This window comes from Diabrotica virgifera, chromosome 6 (assembly GCF_917563875.1).
Source record: "Diabrotica virgifera virgifera chromosome 6, PGI_DIABVI_V3a".
Lineage (NCBI taxonomy): Eukaryota > Metazoa > Arthropoda > Insecta > Coleoptera > Chrysomelidae > Diabrotica > Diabrotica virgifera.
Window position 1 is genome coordinate 85514831 of NC_065448.1, and position 25187 is coordinate 85540017.

The 25187-nt window shown below is 33.7% G+C and overlaps 1 protein-coding gene across 1 annotated transcript; it reads right to left on the minus strand.

Moving 5' to 3' along the window:
* Positions 1-10: 10 nt before the first annotated feature.
* LOC114340057 (zinc finger protein 239-like) lies at positions 11-24268 on the minus strand. The gene is made up of 2 exons (XM_028290779.2): positions 23994-24268; positions 11-2420 (listed from the first exon to the last, which is right to left on the minus strand). The coding sequence occupies exons 1-2, from the start codon at positions 24229-24231 to the stop codon at positions 1555-1557; spliced, it is 1104 nt and encodes a 367-aa protein (XP_028146580.1). The 5' UTR covers positions 24232-24268; the 3' UTR covers positions 11-1554.
* Between the last annotated feature and the right edge of the window lie 919 nt (positions 24269-25187).

A 25187-nucleotide genomic window follows, 5' to 3' on the forward strand; every position in this document is an offset into this window, starting at 1 on the left:
TTACCACTTTAAATGTCTGTGTTCGTATCACCAAAAAGTCCTCGCTGCACGTTCCGTACTACTGTCCATTTTCCATTGTCCCACGATGTTCTATATGGTAGTTCCGTCTCCATTCCATTCCATTCAGCTCCATGTCAAGCCTGACGTCTCCATTATTTTCCATGTAGGTACCACACTGTTGTCTAGGGTGGTCGAGGTGCAAGAACATTGACGTATTTTCCCATTTCTCGTTCTAGACTGCTTGTTCCTTACGTTCTCGCCTGGTCTTGGATCGCCATATGGTGGCTCCTGCCTTCTGTGCCACCATGGATACTTAGGGGTGGTTACCCCGAAGATGAGGGTTAATGTAGTAAATATAGTTCGTTGTTAAGTCATTTATTTACACGTTAACTATATCACAGAAAGTAACTGGTGGTATGTTATTTACTTGAATTCGATGTTACCCCCGTCGAATCTCAACTGCTAATTGATTTATCTGTTCTCGTAAAAATATAATTAAAGTCGGTTATTGTTTATTTACTGTTTTGGTAAGCCGAGGTGACCGTGATTTAAAGTGCTGACTGTTAATAAACACCCACTGAATATTATTGCAACTCGACCTTGTATCAAATACTAGCATGCAAAACTAGGTTACTCGTATTTATTAAACAAACATTACCACGGGCATTTAATTATTAAAAGGTTTATTTGTAATATGATGTTTATTGAGATGCTGTGTATCCCAATTCAAGTACCTAGGTATCTGACTAATTCAAAAGCGTCTTATATACCCTATTACAATGTTCTAGAAATCTTTCGAATAAAAAAGATTATTACGGAAGAGTTTACAATGTAAACACCTTTTGCTATAATAACAAAGAATATTTACAGATAAATAAACCAAAGACAGGTCACAAATTATCCTCACTTAGGTAGACTTGGCTTAGGTAGGAAAACTTTTAACCAGTGCGTTCTACCAGTCCTTACATACGGAGCAGAAACCTTTAAATCTCACAAAAACATCAATTGAAAAATTGAGCAGGACACAACGAAAGATGGAGAGATCAATGAGTGGAATAACCTTAGAGAATAGAATAAGAAACGAGGAAGTTCGTAGGCGAACCGGAGTCGAAGATATTATCGAACGTATTATAAGGCAAAAATAGAAATGGGCGGGACATGTTGCAAGAATGAAAGCCGATAGATGGACAAAAAAATTGCTTGAGTGGAGACCACAGGCAGACAAGCGAAGCTGAGGAAGACCCCCCAACGCGGTGGACCGACGACCTAAAAAGAATTGTGACCGATTGGATAGCACATGCGCAGAACAGAAGAAGATGGAAATATCTGGAGGAGACCTATGTTCGACAATGGACAAATCAGGACTGATTGATGAGGTAGACAAAAAATTGTTTACGCGGAATTACAAAAATAGGCCGGAATCTTCGGCGGTCTATCGGGGTCTAGGAGTGTCACATATTCCTTTAGACAAATTTCACACTTATACTTAAGCTTTTTTTCAGTGTGCACTACCAAATGTGTTTTTAAATTACTTGCTGTAGAAAACTGCTGAAATCAAATTTTACACTTATAAGGTGTTCCACCAGTGTGTGCCATAAAATGTTTTTTTAGATGACCTGTTTGAGAAAACCGCTTAAAACAAATCTCACACTTGTAAGGTTTTTCACCGGAGTGAACTCTAAAATGTGTTTTCAAACTTCCTGCCTCACTAAACTGCTTCAAACAAATTTCACACTTATGAGGTTTTTCTCCTGAGTGTGTTCTCAAATGAACTTTCAAATTTCCTGTTAGAGAAAACCTTTTAGAACAAATTTCACACTTGTAAGGTTTTTCTCCAGTATGTGTTCTCGAGTGAATCCTTAGACTACCTTTTAGAGAAAACTGCTTAAAACAAATTTCACAGCTGTAAGGTTTAAGTCCAGTGTGTGTTCTTGAATGTTGTTTCAAATCACACGCTGTGCTGAACTGTTTAAGACAAATTTCACACTTATAAGGTTTTTCTCCAGTGTGTGTTCTTAAATGAGTTTTCAAAATATGTGTTTGAGAAAACCGCTTGAAGCAAATTTCACACTTATAAGGCTTTTCTCCTGTGTGAACTTTCATGTGTTCAGTTAAATAGCCATTTCTAGCAAACGCTTTAAAACATATCTCACACTTGTAAGATTTTTCTCCAGTGTGTATTCTCAAATGGTTTTTTAAAATATTAGTTCTAGAAAACTGCTTAAAACAAAATTCACATTTGTAAGGCCTTTGTCCAGTCCCAACTTTTATATTTTTATTTAATATTTTTGCTTCAGAGTGCCTCACGGCTTCCTCGGAGTGCTTCACGGCTTCCACGGAGTCCTCACGACTTCCTTTTTGAGATGAATGTGCAGGTAAAGTTTTCACAGTCTCCATTTTATTCTCCTCATGAGGAGAACCTAAAATACAAACCAACTATAAACATTTTACTGGAAAGGAAAATTATTGCGCAAACAATGGAATATAATATTAAATAGGAAAACTAAATCTCAATCGATTATTAAGGAACCTTTTAATAAAATAACGATAAAAATAGTCTTGAGAGAGAATAGAACATACAGGTGTCGATTCAAATTGTTTGTTTTATACAGACGAATCGGAGCCAGAAATGTTATGTAAATAATATACAGGGTGTCCAGAAACTCTCCTGACAAACGAAACCGGTTCATTGATAATTTTAAGACCAATTCACCTATTCCGAATGAGGGAATTATGTTTCCTATAAGGGAGCTAGAGCAAATGGTGTTCGTCATTAATCTTTTTAAAATACCTCCAGACCCCTTCTATGTAGAAAAACAAAATCTTGTAAGCTTATTTATTTTCCAGAGATAAATCTGTAATATATCTGGTAAAACTAAGGTGGTGGCTAAGGGTTCTTTTCAATGTTAAGTAGTTAAGGGAGAATGAAACATCTTCACTCGACGAACACCAAGTTTATTCTAATCTTTTCATTGTATTATTTTTGACAATCGAACTATGTTATTTTTACAAATACACGGGTTGCTTATTCAGCACCCGTGGCTCAAAGATTCGTACACTAAATATTTAAATAAACAATCAAGGTAAATGTTAGTCGATATTACACAATCTTGACCCAGTTCGATATTGGATATTTTCTACCTATTGTAATACTTATGAGAATCTTTATCTCTCTTATTCCAGGACACCATCCTTCCTCTCCTTAAGATTTTTTTTTATTATCTGATTTACGAAATGAAAAAAAATCTTAATTGGTATAAGGATAAATTTTACGGTGTGTTTACTAACAAATATATTTTTTATACTTCGTCCAAATTGTGTCATATTATACTGACCTATCCAAATGAAAGTGAAACTATGTACAAGTTGCTTATTTTACACTTTCACTTCTATACGCCAATAAAACACAAACATTACCTTGAAAAATTAAACCTAAACATAAATACATATACATAATTTACAAACACAAACTTCGATAATGTAAAATATTGTCTATTCTTACATATTTCTGTTCTTATTACTCGCGAAATTCTACACTCAGAAATTATATTTTATACTTTACTTTAACTCAAAGATTTAAAAAGAAATTACAGCTTAAACTCTTAAAATTTAATTTACTCTCTTAATTCTTATTCTGTTACTAGACTTTTATAAGACAATTCTTTTGATGTTCTCAAATTTTTATATATTCTTCTTTTAAAAATTCTCTCTTTTTTCTTCTACTTCTTCTTCTACTTTTTCTTTTTCTTCTTGTCAGGTACCTACTTCACACTAATAATATTTTTCTTTATTTTCTTTATACTTAGTACTTTCTTCATAGTGTACTATTAAACATAAATCTTCTTCTTATTCATATTTCTTCTTTATATCGTTTACTTCATATTTCATATAATATCTTCCTTCATACATATTCATATCATTTTTCATAATTATTCATTTGTATATCATTTACTTTAAAAATTCTTCATTTTCTAACCCTTACCTACTTGGTGGGTATTTTTCCGCAACTTTATACCCTTGACTTTGCTTCCGGTCCTTTTGCACGTCCTTAGTCGTGAGAAGGTTAGTTCCAAAAAGACAAAATGGATAGTTGTGCGCTTAAAAAATCTTTTTCTACTTCTCGCATCCCTAAATTCCTGTCTGAACCTAGTGCTCCCCCTTAGTTGAGAATAGGATTACTTCAAAACAAAAACTGGGTATGCTAAAATCTTCTGATCTTCATTTTGTACCTTTTTCTTGACAAGAGTGTGTTTTTTTTTGGTTTGTCTAGATTGTCTTAAATTAATTATGCTTTTAATATATTTAAAAAAATCAGTTATCTCAATAATTTATCATAAAACATTAAACATCATATTTGTACTAAAATTCGACCGATATTAAAAAATCGAAATCTAAAAATTTTTAAAACTAAATCAAAACAAAAAGGATTGTTATCGGTATCTAAAAACTTCAGTATTCATTAATGAAAAAATTCGAAAGAAAGTGGTAATAAAAATAGACTATATTCTGTTAAAAAATTCACCAGAAATGCTCAGCTACCATCGCTGAATACCTAATACTGGTTCTACCTAATACCTAAGTCTGGTTCTGGGCTAAAAAATTTAAATCCTACTATTAAATCTGTCTCTGGGCTAAAAATATAATTAATCCTAATGTTTCTGTGTCTGGGCCGCGGACCCATAAAATATTTACTTAAAAAGGATTAAGAACGAAAACTTGTAAATATACGCTAAATAATAATATGAGTTGGTGCTATCTACTAAATAATAGTTTTTTCTCACTTATTCGCGCAATTTGTCACTTTATATTATACCGTCACAACACAATAGTCTTATCTCTATTTCTCTAGTTATACCTGTTATAAAGCCTTACATAAATTATATTATTCATTCAAATATTTAAATATATTTCTAATATAAAAATTTAAAGTATATTTATATATAATATGCATATGTCTCAAAATAATGTCTCCTTAGATAGGTACTTCATTATTTTATCAATAACTTTTATGTCATTCAGTATTTCATTTTTTTTTTGTAACATCTTACTAACTTGTCCTTAAATTTTCGTTTTGTCAAAATATTCATAGTTTATTCCGATTGCATCTATGAATGCTGTTTGAATCTTCGTTAGTCACTGTATGGGATAATATTCTTCGTAATTATAAAATCGATTCATTTAAAATCATATCAATTGTCGATCATTTCAGTCTTACATAATTTTTCATAGTGTCTTTGCTATATTTTTTCCTTTCTAGGTTTTATTTCTTTGTCATATCATCGGTAAATAAAAAAATCTCTAAATCTTGCTTCTTAATCCTTGAGTTTATTCGGGAACTCAATATTCCGTCGAAATTATTCTTGTCCATTATGTTGGATTTTCCATTTTGTTCCAACTTCTTAAAAATATTTTCTTTCCTTTTCTTATAAATAATCCAAATAATAATTCTTTCGATTATACTCTCAATAGGTATCTTGTTTTATTATAAAACTGTTTCTACACCTTTTTCTAGTGTATAATAATACAATTCGTAATTTTAAATCGTGTATATATCTTCTGTCAGCAAAATTCCTTATCATAGTATTTCTTTATCCGTGTTTTCACGGTCAAATAACGTCAACATTTGAAAATATGTAAATATAAATATACCTTCGCACAAATAAAAATCTTTAAATGGCATATTTTGCTTGATAGAAAAAAATTGAAAATTAAATCATTATTTTTACGTATCATAGTATCATCAAATAGTTGCATTCTTTCTATTAAAAGAATTGCAAAATAACATTTTATTTTCGTTAACAATAAAACTTAATATCAAGTATCAATGTAGTTGATCAAAAACCATCTAAATCTAAATTATTGAATATATTTATATATGTACTTAGTAAAAACTCGAAAATTTAATTGATGACCTAATTTAATAATAATTATTGCATTCCAAAATAAAAATTATTCTTATGTTAGGCTATATGCAATATATGAGAAATATTAAAGCAATAAATACAATATAGTCAAATTACTCACACATCACGTACTTTTGTCCTTGTCCACCACTGTCCATTTCGTGGATGTGCGTCCTCCTGACGCCGCGTCGGCTGGTTCCATGGTTCCAGAATTCCCAATTTTCGTCCATGTCGACGTGTCTCCAATGTCTAGTCTGGTGGGCATCGCAAATTCCATCTATCAGCTAATAATATCTATGGGGGATAGATACTTTACCCCAATTTTCTTTTTTTCTTCCAGTTTCTCGTCGCTCCCATTGTTTTAGTTTAGATTTACTTAACTTTTTCTAACTGAAGTTTCCCTTATTTTAATTTTTCTTTTATTTTCCATCTTCTTATTTCTTAATTAACTTCTTCTTAAAATTTACACTTAACTAAGTACAATAACTACTTAACAAAGACCTTCTGGACCGCCATGTAATATATCTGGTAAAACTAAGGTGGTGGCTAAGGGTTCTTTTCAATGTTAAGTAGTTAAAGGAGAATGAAACATCTTCACTCGACGAACACCAAGTTTATTCTAATTTTTTCATTGTATTATTTTTGACAATCGAACTATGTTATTTTTACAAATACACGGGTTGCTTATTCAGCACCCGTGGCTCAAAGATTCGTACACTAAATATTTAAATAAACAATCAAGGTAAATGTTAGTCGATATTACACAATCTTGACCCAGTTCGATATTGGATATTTTCTACCTATTGTAATACTTATGAGAATCTTTATCTCTCTTATTCCAGGACAAATCGATGCCATCAATTGTGAATTTCTAGTAACGGTCATAGACGTCCGTTTTGGGTAGGGCAACTGTTATTTTATCGCATAACTTTTTTGTCTTTAACTTTTAAGCATTTTTGACACTGGATTATTAAATTGAGAGATCTAGTACTAAAAGGTGCTCTTGCCTTAAGTCGGTAGGATACACAGTATTCTTGAAAAATCGATTTGAAACTTTTTCGTTTATTGAATTTAAAAATAAATTTGAAATAAATTTTCGAAAAAAAAACCAGTGTATTTTACCGATTTAAAACAAAAGTAACTTTTAGTACTAGAGTGCCTACCTCATAACTTAATAATGTAGTGTCAAAAATGCTTAAAAATGAAGACAAAAAACCGTTACGGGATAAAATAACCGTTGACTTACTCAAAACGGAAGGCATATGACCGGTAGATACTAAACTTCACAATTGATGAAATCCATTCAATTCTGGAAGATAAATAAACGTAGTAGGGCCTAACAGTTATCGCTTTTCTAATTAGTTTTTTATTTTTTTTTTAATAAAAAAAACGAAACGTTTTCACATTTTTTTTTGTAGAAAATGGTGTATTCTACCGAATTAAACCAGGAAACTTTTAATACTAGAATATCTCACAATTAATTAAACCAGTATCAAAAATGTTTAAAAGTTAAAGACAAAAAGTTATGTAATAAAATAACTGTTGCCCTACTCCAAACGGACGCCTATGACCGCTACTAGAAATTCGCAATTGGTGGAATTGATGTATCTCTGGAAGATAAATAAGTTTTTCTAAATAGAAGCGTTCGGGAGGTATTTAAAAAAACTAACTACACCAGACGCCATTTCAAAGAGCTCTAGCTCCCTTAGGAAGCATTTTCGGACTAGGTGAATTGGGTTAAATTGTCTTAAAATTATCTGAGGAATCTCCGGTTTGTCAAGAGAGTTTCTGTATACCCTGTATGTACAAAAAAAGAGATGTGATTTATAAAAAAAAGGGTCGAGGTAATAAAATTTACAAAGGAATATAGTTCAGAGGCGTAATCTGTATTATTAATTAAGAAATATATTGGGGCCGTATTAAGATATATTACAAGCTGCAACAGTAGCAACATTAAGTTATTGGAAAACACAACCGTAAAAAATAAGGTTAAGCTGGCAGGGTGAAAAGTGTGGACAAGCAACAAAAATGAAAAACCAAGCATACCCTAACATGCAAATAGAAGATCAACCTTATCTGAAAAGAATGTAGAAATTAATGACCAAAATATAATTTGTTTTTGTTTAACAAAATATCCTTCACAACTTGATCTCTACATTCAATCTGTATACATAATTATTAATCTATTAAATATTTAAAATCTATTACAAATATTTTCACTTTACTATAATTCGTATGCTCTAATTTTTTTGAATATACGGGGTGAAGCAGATAAACGGCCAATTAGAAATATCTGGAGAACTAAAGAAAAATTAGAGAAAAAAAAGGAAAAAAAAAGAAAAAAATGAGAAAAAAGAAAAAGTATATAAAAAAATATGACAAAAAAAAGAAAATATGAAAAATATGACATACCTACTTCACCTTGTGCAAGGTAAAATAATGGGAAAAAAGTGTGGGCCGTCGTGTACAACTTCTTGGCTTAAAAACCTACGCCAATAGTTTGGGAAAACTAGCACTGACCTATTTCGTGCGGCTGTAAATAAGACGATGATTGTTAATATGCTGGGCAACATGAGAGCCAACGATGGACAAGCGGTCTCAGCACCTAAGAAGAAGGAGAACTAAAGGTACATAATTGAATAATGAAAATTAACATGAAGGGGTTTTGAAGAGTGGGCTCTTTAATGAAAATATTTTCATCTCTTTGCTACTTCCGGTTATACCGGAAGTTTCTTATAACTTCGTTTTTTTAATGAGGCGCCCTATGTTTTTAAATTTTTAAATTCTCCTTGATGTCTTCTTTTTAAAAATATGAGGTTTTGTAATTTTATACGGGGAAAATTAAAAGATAACTACGTTTTTTAAGTTTGTAGTAATATTCACAGTAGGTAGAATTGTGTTTGAATTTAATGAACAATCTAATCTTGGCAACAACGTTCACACCTCTTTCGCTCTTTCCCCTCGTAGCGGTTCCACTTTGATTGACTTGTTTTTGGCCAACATTTGAACCTACGAGAGCCCCACACACACACACACACACACACACACACACACACACACACACACACACACACACACACACACACACACACACACACACACACACACACACACGCACACACACACACACGCACACACACACACACACCCACACACACACACACACACACACACACACACACACACACACACACACACACACACACACACACACACACACACACACACACACACACACACACACACACACACACACACACACACACACACACACACACACACACACACACACACACACACACACACACACACACACACACACACACACACACACACACACACACACACACACACACACACACACACACACACACACACACACACACACACACACACACACACACACACACACACACACACACACACACACACACACACACACACACACACACACACACACACACACACACACACACACACACACACACACACACACACACACACACACACACACACACACACACACACACACACACACACACACACACACACACACACACACACACACACACACACACACACACACACACACACACACACACACACACACACACACACACACACACACACACACACACACACACACACACACACACACACACACACACACACACACACACACACACACACACACACACACACACACACACACACACACACACACACACACACACACACACACACACACACACACACACACACACACACACACACACACACACACACACACACACACACACACACACACACACACACACACACACACACACACACACACACACACACACACACACACACACACACACACACACACACACACACACACACACACACACACACACACACACACACACACACACACACACACACACACACACACACACACACACACACACACACACACACACACACACACACACACACACACACACACACACACACACACACACACACACACACACACACACACACACACACACACACACACACACACACACACACACACACACACAAAACTCGACCTCTTATGAATGAATCTAATCGCTGACCGAGAAGAGCGCACACCGAGCACACACACACACACACACACACACACACACACACACACACACACACCCAAAACTCGACCTCTTATGAATGAATCTAATCGCTGACCGAGAAGGTCGCTCTCCCAGAGCACACCGAGTTCAAAACTAAGTTATACGTTTTCATTACGATTCAGAGCAAATAAATGATTTCAACCACTTCCCAGGCAACCAAGTGACGTCAATAACGTCGAGGAAACGTCAGCTTTTGGTTGAAGATAAACACGTGTTTGAACATTACGTCGTATAAACGTCTTTCGTAGGTGATTTTAAATACGTAAGATTAATGACATTAATATACGTTTAAAAACACGTTTTCATTTCAGACAGCCCAAGTCTGACGTCACAAAAATGGGAGAAGTTTAACGAGTTAATGCTTATAATATTCCCTGATAATGTTGTATTTGACTCCAAACAATTTGGTTTATAAGCTTAAATTGTCATAAGAAATTTTTTATTTATTGTTTACGTGCTTTGTGTGGTAAATTAAGACTTTTCATTTAGATATTTAGTTGAAGAAACATGTTAATTAAGAGAATTTTATTCGTTTTTCTCAAGTGAGTTAGTTTAATGCAATAGTTCTTCTTGAAAACGGTTTGAGGTTATGTGTTTTGTTTTGTTTTGTTTTGGTGATTATTTTCTGTTAATGAACTAATTATGCGTTATCGAGTTTAATTAAATTAATTCGTTAATAAACTATTTATTAGTTTATATGTTGTTTCAGTTTTGACACAGAAGTATACCTATATAAAAAGTGAAAATTCTATAATGTTGCATCAAGGATATTGTAATTCTATGCATTTGGTTTGACTTTTAGCCTATAAGCTAAATTTAAAACAGTTAAATGAAAAATTGCAATACCAACAATGCCCATACGAATAATTATTATTGTGTATTTTTAAAACCATAAAATGAAAAATAATCTAAAAAAACGTTTACTAATCTACGTTTTTTATATCACGTATTTAAAACGTGATAAAAATGACGTCAGTTATGGTAGGACATATTCACGTGACTTTCGACGTCGAAAAAACGTGACAAACTGACGTGGTTTGGTGATAATTATGACGTCTTTTCAACGTTTTGTAAACGTTATTTGGTTGCCTGGATTGTTAACATCGAGATACCATTCGATAATGTTTTTGTAGTAACATAATACATTCATATTGAAGTACTAGCAGTTTTTGAATCATTAAATAAAAAAAAATAGAACCTCTACCTATTGAATACAGTGGCGACGCGTGACTTTTTCTAAAGTGTTACCAAAACCAGATGTAAAAAAATCTTATTTAAAAAAATATTTTGAACCTCCCAAATATAAGTTTTTGTTTTCAATCCTGTGGGATAAAATTAAACAAATCACTATTTTAAAATTATATGTGTGGGCCATTCCACGAACATACGCCTGTTTTGGATTACTTCGACAACGAATATTTTACTGTGCAACATAAGAAGTACGAAAGTAAATGGCACTAATAATTATTCCAATAAACAACAATGTAATTTGCAATTTACTTTCGTTCTTCTTATTTTGCACAGTAAAATATTCGTTGTCGAAGTAATCCAAAACAGGCGTATGTTCGTGGAGTAGGGTATATGTAATTATGTATATGTAACAGGTATAACAGTAAATAATAAACAAACTAAACATGTTATTCTACCATAAAATTAACATAAAAAAATGAACAAGTAGGAAAAGAACAGATTTTCAAAACTATTGTTTATATTTTAATTCTTCCATTTTCAATAATATCATTTTTTTCTTTAAAATAATATATAAAAAAAATATACAAGTAGAATGACTTTTCAAGTAGTTTATCAATTACGCAATACGTAGCAACACTCTTCCATGTTTAAATGCACGCACACTGTAATCTGTAATAGGTACTAAACCAACGTTACCAATCCTTAAAATGGTTAGAATACTGATATGCACAGCGTGCCCGCGCGCCGTCTCTAGACCCGTCGCTCCTTCAAAATTTTCAGAGCTAGTCCCGAGCGATAGCGAGGTTTCTCCTTCGTACCGTTACCAGTGCCAGTATTGGTAACAGCATATGATAACGTGCCATGGATTCACATATGAAGGGCCACGGGAAAGAACGATCAGAGTCACATTTTGCTCATTCTGTGCAAGTCCAGTTTGAAAGTTTTAGTTTGTATATTTTGGTACAGGAAAATTAAATTCAACATTTTTAATTATAACGTACGGTGATCGTTATTGTACAAACGAAACCATGGTTAGATTCTTTCCACGAAAAGCTAAAATATGGTGCCAATATTTAAATTTTGACCAAAAATGGACTCTGATCGTTCTTTCCCGTGGCCCTTCATATCTCGCCAATATTTTCGTGCGTCTAGTTGGCTATTTACTGAATTAGGTACTATTAACAAGTATTTCTGTTGGCAAAAATATAAATGGAATTATTTCGTAGTAGTCATAAAATATTTATTTGCAAGATTTGTAACTGTTACCAATGGTAAAAGTGGTTACATGGACGCTTCGCCACTGATTGAATACACCACTATCGAAGGAACCCCACAAAAATCATCTGAGAAACAGCTGTACTGGTTATTTCTGTAGCCTGGCTCAAGAAGTATAAGGGGTTACTACGGAGACCAAAGGATGGTATCCTCGCCTATTTTGGTGAACGCGCGCATTTAAAATAATGCATCTGGCGATCGAAAATATGGTACGAGGGATACCAGGGAGCGAGGGTCGGCGCCTCGTCATGAGCACAACTTAAGCCACACTTGCACGATTAGAAGCCCTATTCGTTCATGGTCCTGTCTCGCCGATGTAAAAATCAGGGTTTATACTAATTAATAGCCCTTCAATGCAACAAAAATACTTTAAAATATCATATTCTACGTTACCACGTTTCGCCTAGCCACAGCGCGTCGACGGCAATGAAATCAGTTGTTGGAACTATTATTTAAACAAGATCTCTCGAAAGAATTTCGACATACAGGGAAAATAAAAAGACACTTATTTTGCGTAAAATAAAAACTTTCCTAATAATTAATTTTAAAACTTAGCAATTCTGTGTAATAATTAGTTTTAAGGATTACACAAACATTTATTTGCTCTCTAAACTCTTTATCATTTTGAATTATCACCAAATTTTCTAATTTATCACTTTCAATTAAATTATGAATTTTCACTAAATAAATATTCTAAACATTTTACACAATCGTAAATATTATACTTACTTTCACAGTGCCTCAATATACTTTTAACCATTTTTTATAAATACTACACATATTAACACGTTGAAAAATTTACATTTATTTATATTTTTATTGAACTTGTGGCTTTTGTTTTTTCTTTCAGGGTGCTTATAAAATTTGTGTGTTATCTACCGCGCTAGTGTTTACGCAGTGAATTTAGGGTGTTTTTAATTTTGATATCATACTTGCTTATATTGATTTACTGTACTTGATGGAGGCACTGAAGAAGCAACGAGCAACTGCAAAGTCAGGCTTAACGCGAGCATATATAATTGGTGTGATAAATTTTTAGCCTCTCAATTAACCGTAACAGAAATACAATTAAGAGAACAAGCAATAATTAAAAATTTTGAACGTTATAACGAAATACAAGATGACATAGAGCAGACTAGTGACGTTGCTGATGCTTCTGAAAATCGTGATGCTATGGAAAACAATTATTTTAAATATTTATCTTTATTACGTGAATGGTGCAGATCTCTCGTAGAGTCAAATCTACCCACTCTTGTCACTCAAACTCTCACTTTTACACTAACCACGCCCACTAATGTGAAAATACCTCAATTATCTCTCCAAATCTTCTCAAGAAACTATGATGAATGGACATCTTTCCTCCAACTTTTCACCACTCTAATAATTGATAACCCCTCTCTAACAAACATTCAACGGTTCATATACCTGAAATCTTCTCTAAAAAATGAAGCTCTCGCCTTAATTGACTCTCTCGAACTAACCCACGATAACTTTAACATTGCTCTTGACCTCCTAGAAAAACGATACTTAACAACTTAAGCATAATTAACGCACACTTAAAAACCATTTTGGACTACCCCGCTCTTACTAAGTCTAATGCTGAGAATCCCAGAGATTTTATAACCACAATATAAGAAAACACATACAATATTTAAAAATCTTAGACATTCCCCTAGATACTTGGGATATCATACTAGTTTGCATTTTATCACGAAAAATTAACTACAACTCGAAAAAACAATACGGAGAGAAACGAACCAAATCTGAACTACCTACATTAGACGAGTTTCTAGACATTCTAAATGACTCACGTGACTATAAAACGGAAAATCTTATTCCGAAATTCTCTCGCGCTACCCCTCTTCACACCAATGCCACCTACAATAATTCTTCTACTTCTAAATGCATATATTGCAATGACTTGTCTCATAAAATATACCATTGTCCAGCCTTTTAATCTCTATCACACTCTGATAAATTAAATTTCACACACTCTCAGCACATGTGCACAAATTGTTTGGGCACAAGACATTCTTACAATGAATGATCTCTAGAACTTGCTCAATCTGCTCTAAGAAGCATCACACCCTCTTGCACATACAAAAAACCCACAACACTAACTTCTCGCAACAATTTCAAAATTCAAGCCCATCTCAAGGCCAAACAACTACCAATCCTCAGGGCAATCAACATAATTGGAGGTACAATTTAGTAGTTCAAACACATTCTGATGTCAATTCCAGAAAGCATAATAATTATCATCAAAACTAAAACCATAACCGTCAAACTCAAGAACAGTCAAACCCTAATTTAAACTCTTCTAATAAAACCCACACATAATTCGACGACATGCCATCCTCTTCTGGCAATAACCACACCCCGAGTCCGTTACAGCGGTATCTCTAAATTCCACAGGCGAACCTACATTTTCAGCTAACCCTTGTAATGTTATATTAGCAACAATTAAAATAACCCTTAGATCAAAATCAGGTCATATGATAACGGCTAAGGCGCTTCTCGATAATGCCAGTCAAAGTAGCTTTATATCAAGGAAACTCTTAGAAAAAATTAGCTGTAAAAGTCACCAACAACCACTTCAAATTTTTGGAATTGCCCAGAGCTCAATTATGTCTAATGTAATGGCAGACCTTACAATCTTCTCGACTAATAATATAAGCAATAATATGTCTTGTTACGTATTTGATAGAATAATTACCCCACTGCCGCAGACGCACATACCCTTAGAATTGCTCGAAATACCACATAACATTTCCTTAGCCGACAATGACTTCTTCTCAACTTCAAGTATTGACATTTTGATAGGAGCTGACAAATATTACGAACTTATTACAGATGGCATCGTAAGATTAGGAAAAAATCTCCCTGTACTTCAGAACACCTTTTTCGGTTGGATTGTCGCAGGTAGTGTACTTTATAATCATGCACAAAATAAAAGAGTATCCCTATTTACTCAAACTTCTAACATTATCTCAGAAAACACTTCTTCGCTTAACTTACTTCTTCCCAAATTCTGAGAAGTGGAGGAATTACCCACTAAAAAACTTCTCACCCCGACTGAAGTAATTGCAGAACTTGACTTCAAGAAAAACTTTAAAATTTTTGAAAACGGACGGTTCCAAGTCGATCTTCACCTTAAATGCCCCTCAGAGCATATCGAACTAGGTGACTCTTTATTTATCGCAAAAAGCAATTCGAAGGCTTGGAAAGGAAATTCCAATTAAATAGTTCTTTATTTATTGAATAGAAAAGGTTTATCGATGAATACATTAAACGTAATCACGCACGACATAATCCACTCACACTATGCAATAATTTATCTGAACACAAATACTTTTTGCCCCATCATTGCGTTATAAAAGAGAGCAGTAGTAGCACTCGATTGCGCGTCGTTTTTGATGGATCTTGCAAATCTTCCTCTGGAACCTCTTTAAATGACATCATGCTCCCAGGTCCACAAGTACAACCTGATCTATTTGACATTCTTTGCCGTTTTAGAATACCACAATTTGTTTGTACCGCTGATATTAAAAAAATGTACCGTCAAATAAATATCAACCCAAATCTCAAACCTTTTTGCAAAATATACTGTGGAGAGATGATCCCTCTAAACCCCTTAAGTGCATTGAACTTACTAGCGTGACATACGGCCTCAGATCTTCAAGTTTCTTAGCTACTCGGGCAATAAAAGAGCTTGCGTCCACTAATATACAAAAATACCCGCTTGCTTGTGAAGCCCTACTTACACAAAATTACGTAGACGACATCCTTTGCGGTGCCGAAAATGAAACTGACTTAGAAACCACCTATCACGAATTAAATACCGTTCTAGGTAGTGCTTGCATTTCAACTCACAAATGGGTTTCCAATTCTAAAAGGTTTACTGAAAAATATTGCAATAATGATCAACCCACTTCATATGATATACAAATCGAAAATGCCTCTAATAAAGTTTTAGGACTTTCATGGAACCCTTCCCCAGATACACTCTCAATTTCAGTACCTGAAGCCCCAACTGACACTCACGTTACAAAAAGAACTGCTCTACCCACTTTAGCCAAAATGTATGATCCCTTGGGGTTAATAACTCCGGTGATTCTACATGGAAAGTTATTCATTAAGAAACTTTTCCTTGAACGAATGGACTGGGACGATATCTTGCCTACCTCCTTAGAAAAGGAATGGAAAAACTTTTGTAAATAATATACCTCACTTAAAATCGTTAAAAATTCCACGCTGTCTATTTCTTAAGAAGAAAATCACAAACATACAAATTCATGGATTTGCTGACAGTAGCAAAAAGGCTTATGCAGCATGCATTTATTTTCGTACATTATAGTCTGATAACACAGTTTCCTGCATACTGGTTACCGGAAAATTTAGGGTAAGCCCTATCAGGACAACTACCCTACCTAGACTCGAACTCTGTGCTATGCTACTCCTCGCAAAACTCACCAAACGAATCATATAAATATATGAAAACAAACTGTCATTTTCTAGCGTCAATTTATGGAGCGATTCAAAAATAGCACTATCGTGGATACAATCTCATGCATATCGCTGCGGAATAGCTATGTTTCCAATCGAGTTGCTCAAATCATTGAATTGACAAATATCTTTCACTGGCGCCACGTAAAATCTGCAGAAAATGCAGCAGTCTCCCCATCTCGAGGATTATTAGCCCAAAACATTTTAAATTTGGTGGTCAGTCCCTTCATTTCTGCAAGACCCCAACCTAAACCTCACTTACTTTAATGAAAAATTTGACGAATGTAACTTACCAGAAGAGAGGAAAATCTCGCTTCTTATTACTAAAAATTCTCCCCCTACCGAAGAAAATTTTTGGCATAAAATCTAGCTAAGATTTTCAAAATTTTCAAGACTAGTGCACGCCATAGCATATGTTCACAGATTTATTCATAACTCAAGATTTCCCACTAAAACCCTTACCGGTCCCCTATCTGTAGAGGAAAACCTAATGTTCACTAATTTTATTTGCAAAACTATTTAACACCAATATTTTAACTCAGAAATCTCGGAATTCCTAAATAGTAAACCACTATCTAATAAAAACATGGTGTCACTTAGCCCATTCATAAATCACTCTGGTTTTTTGTGTGTCGGCGGACGCTTAAAAATGCAGACATTCTAGAGTACCACAAACACCCTATTTTACTTCCCTCTAAATCACATGTAACCACTTTACTACTTTCACACGAACATATTAGACATGGTCATGTTGGACCACGAGCCTTACTTTCCAACGCCAGACAAAAATTCTTGTCTTTGAATGGCCTAGGGGAAATTAAGAAAATTATCCGAAACTGCTTCATTTGTTTTAGATTTTGCGCTCAACCTGCACAGCAAATCATGTCCGATTTGCCAAGGGAAAGAGTTTTGACTTCATGCCCCTTTCAGAATGTTGGGACCGACTATGGTGGACCACTTATGATAAAATCATCTCGCCTTCGTAAGACCTCTCTCACAAAATGTTGGGTGGCACTTTTTGTATGCATGACCACAAGGGCTGTACACATTGAGCTCGTTTCTTCTCTCTCTAGTGCCTCCTTTTTACTAGTGCTTAAACGTTTTATTGCTTTTATAGGGAATCCCTCTGTTATATTCAGCGATAATGGTACCAATTTTACTGGCGCAAACAACTGTCTTCGTGAGTTGCATGACTTCTTCAAAACCTCCAAAAATTCCACTTTAATTCAAAACTTTGCATCAGAAAATCTAATAAAATGGAAATGGATCCCCCTCACAGTCCTCATTGGGGAGAAATCTGGGAATCCGCCATAAAATCTACCAAATTTAACATTCGTCGAATATTAGGCAATGCTCATTTGGCTTTTGAAGAACTAGCTACTATACTACTTCGGATAGAGGCTATATTAAATTCCAGGCCAATTTATACTTACCCTGCCGACTTAAAATACCTAACTCCGGGACATTTCCTTATAGGCACGACACTTATGTACTTCTTACCCTGAACAAGAAATCACTCACATACATGAGAATAGACTCAACCTCTTTCAACGCTGTACTCAGCTTCAACAGCATTTTTGGAAAAGATTCTATTTGGAATATTTAAACAGAGTACAGGGACGGCCCAAGTGGTCTCAAATTAAGGGGAATTTGAAAACGAACGATCTTGTTTAGACGGAAAGGTCAGGGCTGTACGGATTCACACCAGTGAAGGCAGGGCCGTGCCGTGTTATGATGCGGCGAGGCAGTCGCATCAGGCGGCATCACAAGGGGGGCGGCATAATCAGTACAATAAAAAAAAATTGTCAGATTGTGTAAAAATGTCAGAAAGTATAGACAAAATGAAAAGTTACAGATAATGGCTAATGACCAAATGAAAATTTAATGCAATTGCAGAAAATTTTATATATAAGTTCTGAATTTCCAGCTGAAAATGAAATTCGAGCCTGGATAAAAAAGCGAGTCAGGATACAAATGCATTCGTTTTTTTCGAATTCTGAGAAAACTAATAAGTATTTTTGAAAAATTTAAACTCAGAATGAAAGATTATGTTATTAACGAGGGCCGCGAAAGTCCCTGAAAATTTCTATGTTTATTTTAATAAGTTACAGAGGTGAAAAGAAAGAGAAAATTTAGTGTGATTTTTAATTTCAAATATTTCATTCAAAAGAAACTTTTTGTTTATTCTAAGGGACTTTCTGCCCTGGGTAATAATGTAATACTTCATTCTGCATTTAAATTTTTCAAAATTATTAATTAGTTTTCTCAGGATTCGAAAAAAAAATGCATTTAAATAGCATTGAACCAAGATTTTGGGCCTACCCTCTTAATAAAAATAAAAGTTAAATTTCATTAATATTTAAGAGGCGGCATTTCGAAGACTTGGATCATATTAAAAAGATGTACCGCACGGCTCTGAGTGAAGGAGTCTTCATCAGGCCCATAACAAAGCTCTGCCCCTTGCCTCAAAATCCTTAATCCTTGGATTGCTTTTGCTTTATTTCTGTTTTCGCTTATTTTCTTGTTTACACATCTTAGGTTTTTTTTTGTATTTGCTCGCATTCTAGTTTAATCGTTAGAATTCGGTCATTTCGTTTTCTCTACCTCATTATTGAATGGGACATTCAACGGCCGGGGAGTATGTTTGAATTTAATCAACCATCTAATCTTGGCAACAACGCTCATACCTCTTTCCTTTCGTAGCGCCACCACTTTGATTGACCTGTTTTTGGCCAACTTTTGAACCTACGAGAGCCCTACACGCCCAAAACTCGACCTCTTATGAATCTAATCGCCAACCAAGAAGGTCGTTCTCCCAGAGCACACCGATTTCAAAACTGTAAGTTATACGTTTTCATTAATTAAGATTCAGAGCAAATAAATGATTTCATACCATTAGATAATGTTTTTGTAGTAACATAATACATTCATATTGAAGTACTAGCAGTTTTTGAATCATTAAATAAAAAAAATATAACCTCTACCTATTGAATACACCACTATCGAAGGAACCCCACAAAAATCATCTGAGAAACAGCTGTACTGGTTGTTTCTGTACCCTGGCTCAAGAAGTATAGCCACACTTGACGATTAGAAGCCCTATTCGTTCAAATTGTATTAATTTAATATCAAAAACTCTATTTATATTCAAAAGATTTTGAATATGGTTAAAGTTATATAGCGAAACGTTTAATTTTAGCATACAGGGCTGGTTTTCTTAAGGTTTGTTCCAACACAATAATAAATCGTCCATGTAACGATCACCGTCCTGCGCAGTACCATGGAACGTATTATTTCGTTCCCATGGAACCCACGGAACGTTAATTATCTAGTAACGTGATCGTTACATGTTGCGTTTAAACAAACCTTTAAATGAAACACCCTGTATTTTACTATTGCAATGAAATGATATTTTATGGAACGTTTTTATTTCTTAAGCATTCCATATACCTAACTGCTTTAATTTCTGAGTTATTCGTGATTCTTTAAGCAAAACATTGACTGCAACAAAAATTATGTGAAATTGTATTAGCTTGGCCGTGAAAATATTCAGTAAAAAAATAATTTTTCGAAAATAAATAGGTACATATTATTATTATTTAGACATTCTAGCTTGATCCTTAATTTAATAATATTGTTTCAGATATCAAAATACCTACGCAATTAACATTGTTCGGACGTAAAATATTAATAAAAACATACAACATTCTATCTATTTGGCTATTACTTTGACACTAAAGCTTAAACATTCGCCATTATTCTATTTTATAGTTCCTATTGCTTTGTTACCATTACTAATATGAATTTTTCTAATGAGGAACTGTTTAACATGGTTTTTTTTTCTAGAAGAGTATAACAAAAATGTGATACTAGCAATAAGAACTTATCATCAGCGATTCCCTGATAGGCGACAACTAAGAAGATACATTTTTTAAAGTTTACTAGAACACTTTCAATGGACTGGACACTGATTACGAGAACGGTCGTAATATGCAGATTCTCAGTGGCACTATGGATTACATTTAATTCATTTACAATAGTTTTTGTTCGATCAGATTTTTCGTAATCTAAGTGTCTAGTCAGTTGAAACCATTCTAGTAAACTTTTGAAAAGTTTCTCTTCTTGGTTGTCCGGTCACACGACATAGAGAACCGTGTTGTCCGGTTGTCCGGTCAAGAACATAAATTCTTATTGCTAGTAGCACTTTTTTGTTATAGTCTCCTAGCACAAAAACCATATTAATCAGTTCCTTCTTCTTCTTCTTCTTTTTATATAGACATTACTCTGTCTGTTTTCCAATGTGCCTCCAGTAAGTTGTCATTCCATCTTTTTTCGTGGTCTTCCCACTGATCGTCTTCCTATTTGGGAACCGTCTCTCGCCGTCCTTACTACTCTATTTGTTGTCATTCGGCTTATGTGGTCGTTCCTTAATCAATTCCTCATTAGAAAAATTCGTATTAGTAATGACAAAAAAGCAATAAGATATTAAAATAGTATAATAGCAAATGTCTATGTCTAAGCTTTAGTGCCAAAGTTATAGCCAACTAGATAGAATATTGTGTTTATATAAATATGTTACGCACCAACAATCTTAATACTACGTAGATATTTTGATACCGTAAAATGGGGTGAATAGGAACGATTTTCAACTTTCAACTGAAAAAAATGTCACTAACACATATTGCAAACATAAAACTTATGCATTTTTATTTGGGTCTTACCTTCCTCTTTTGATATTAAGATGTTAAAATATTAAAAAGTTAATACTTTAATCACACAAAAATCATTAATATAAACAGGTAAAAAGTGTCTCAGGTGTAAAGTAACATACACAAATAAATATAAAGTTTGTATTGTTGGAAAAATAAATTGTTGAAATGAAAAATATTTTTTAAATTCTAATTTGGTATTTTTCTCTGAAAGATTATTAACCAGTTTCTTCATTAGTCTAGGAAACTTGTCTTTAGCTATTGTGGATTCATTCTTGCCTGGTCCTGTTTTTCATTCCTCAACTATTTTGCGCCACATAATCTTCATGGGTCTTGTGTTGCGTCTTGACATACATTTAAACTTCTTGGACAGCAGTTCTGATGATTATAGAAAACCGTATAAATATTTATTTTAAATTTACGGAAACCACATTTGGTCCTTCGTGCCGGATGCTGTTAATTAGTGCCCATAATAATTAGAAAAATTGTGTTCATTAATACCACGCGTGGTTAAGAACCTTGGTAGAAGTTTGTTTTGTATTGGACACGATAGCTAACCGCTAGAAACACGTTTTGCAAGGCATGTATAATTTGTTGTTAGATGAGATATTGTTTCATTTGGTCTTACTCTATGCCTATGGAGATATTAGATAAAAAAGGAATTTCTAATATGTGGGGTGAATGGCTACACGGTAAATATTATGTTCCTATCCACCCCACATATCTCAAATTCATGACGTGAACAGTAATACTTGTTGTTAACAAAAAAAGTTAACAGATAAATCAAAATATCATCATGTTATATTGTTGTAAAGGTTAGAATAAGCAAAAAAAGAATACTATTCAATCTATTTTGACAGACATTTTGTACTTACTGAGAAAGTTTTATAGGATGAGAAATATCCTCAAAATTAACGACTTTGTTTGCACGCCGAGAACATAGGAACCAGTGACGCCAACAACACAAACCTAAATTTCCTTAAGCCATATCACATTAGACAGCTTGAAAAAAATTAAATAGCCCAACGAAAGTAATATATATGTTTAGGAAGATTATTGTTATTGTTTAGTGAAGTTTTGTTTCTATTCACCCCATTTTACGGTATCTGAAACAATAATTCTTCTTCTTCTTTGAGTGCCTCTCCTATCGGAGATTGGATATCATTAGGGCGATTCTAATTTTATTTACTGCTGTTTTGAACAATTCGTTAGTGGTACAGCCAAACCACTCTCTCAAATTTCTCATCCAGGACATTCTTCTACGGCTTGGATTTCTTCGTCCTTGGATTTTTCCTTGCATTATATTTTGTAGGAATGTGTACTTTTGTCCTGTCATCAGGTGGCCTAAGTATTCAAGTTTTCTCTTTTTTATATTCAGTAGAACTTCTGGCTCGTTATTTATTCTGTGTATTACTTCTTCATTTGTAATTTTATCCACCCAACTTATTCTTAGTATACGGCGGTAGCACCACATCTCAATAATTAAGAATCAGTTTAGATTAATATGTATTTATTTTCGGAATATTATTTTTTATTGAATATTTTCACGGCCAACCTAATAAAACTTAATTATAACGTAATTTTTGTTGCAGTCAATGTTTGGTTTAAAGTATCACGAAAAACTCACAAATTAAAGCAGTTAGTTATGGAAATGCTGAAGAAATAAAAAAGTAACTACTTTAAAATATAATTTCATTACAATACTGAAATACCTACAAGGTGTTCCATTTAAAAAAACTCAGAAAATACTTATTCCGAGTTTCGACTAACCCTAGTATACTCACATTTCGCTGTACCTATTAATATCTTAACAATATTCAGACTATGTATAGTAAAAATCATTTGAACAAAAATATAGAGTTTTTATGTCAAATTACTACAATCCTACAGGGTGTGAATATTGCTACGAAATTAATAAAAAAAAAAACGTAATTATCTTTGAAAAAACACGTGTAATATTACAAAACCTCATATTTTTAGAAAACACATCGAGGAGAATCCAAAAATGTAAAAATATACAGGGTGTCCCATTACAAAAACGAAGTTTTGAGCAACTTCCGGTATAGCCGGAAGTAGTACCTAATTAGATGAAAATATTTTCATTAAACAGCTCACTCTTCAAAACTCCTTCATGGCAATTTTCATAATTCAGTTACATTTAGTTCTCGAGCTCGAAATATTTCTAATTCGCCGTTTATCTGCCTTGCGCTGTATAATTAGTGTCATTTTACTGTATCAGTGTTACTTACCTTCGTCATTTGTTGTTTGATTTTCTTTAAATAGTTTAAATTTATATTCATTTTGTTCTAATTTAGGCTTTAGGGAGAATTCGTTCAATCCTGAATACTTAAATGCATCATATGTATATTCTTGCTTGGGTTCCTCCTTTATTTCGATTTTTAAGTTACTTAAAGGACCATCAGACGTTTGATTATTATCTATTTCTATTTTACAAGTCTTCTCACTGACTTCTTGTGTTATATCCATACTTCAGTTTCAGATTTAACCCAAAAATCAAAGTCTGTGTAAGTTTTAATAAGAATCCAAATCAATAAGGGGATGTCATATATTCTGCGCGAGCCCAGAGCATACCAGCCAAGCTTGCGCTCAGTGGCGGAGCATGTATCTCGGAACAAGCCAAAACTATGTTAAGTCATTAATAAACTATAAAACATTTCAGAACTCTTTTTATATATCAATCAAAGAATTGTCATTTAGATCATTACTTCAAAATTAATTAACCTTTTAATTTTTTTATGTTGTTTTGTGAAGAACTGTTTGTGCTTTTTATTCAAAATGTACTTCAAAATTAATTAAACTTTTAATTTTTTTTTAAATGTTGTTTTGTGAAGAACTGTTAGTGCTTTTTATTCAAGATGTACAACAGCCCTTTACTATTTTTAATTTTATATAAATTATACTCCAGAGTAATAAGCTAGAAATATACCATGTTCGGGACACTTAAAGATCCAGGTAGCTGACTACTTTTTTAGTTATTGTAGACCTATAGGAAGAAAACCTACCTGTTTCCTGTCTAGAGTTCGCGTCCGTTTTTTAATTATTAACAATTTAGTGCAAAAATCGCGATTTTTTCGATCTTTTGCACCCCATTCAAAAGCTAAATAGTTGACATAAAATTACAAAATTTTATTTTTTAGAACATTAAAAACCTTCAAAATGCCGATTTTTGAAAGTTAAAAAGTTAATTTCTTGCTACGCAAATTGAAAAATAAGTGAAAATCGTTATTTGTTAATAACTTTTACTAAAACTACCTTAGAACTGTAGTGTTTCACCCAAAGTTGGGTATTGGGGTACTTAACAAACCCTCAAAATTTGAGACCGATCCATTAATTAGTTTAAGAGTTATTCTAATTGTTTATCCCAGAGACCTTTATTTTGCAATAACATAAGTCAGAAAATAATGAAGATAGGGCAATTGTGC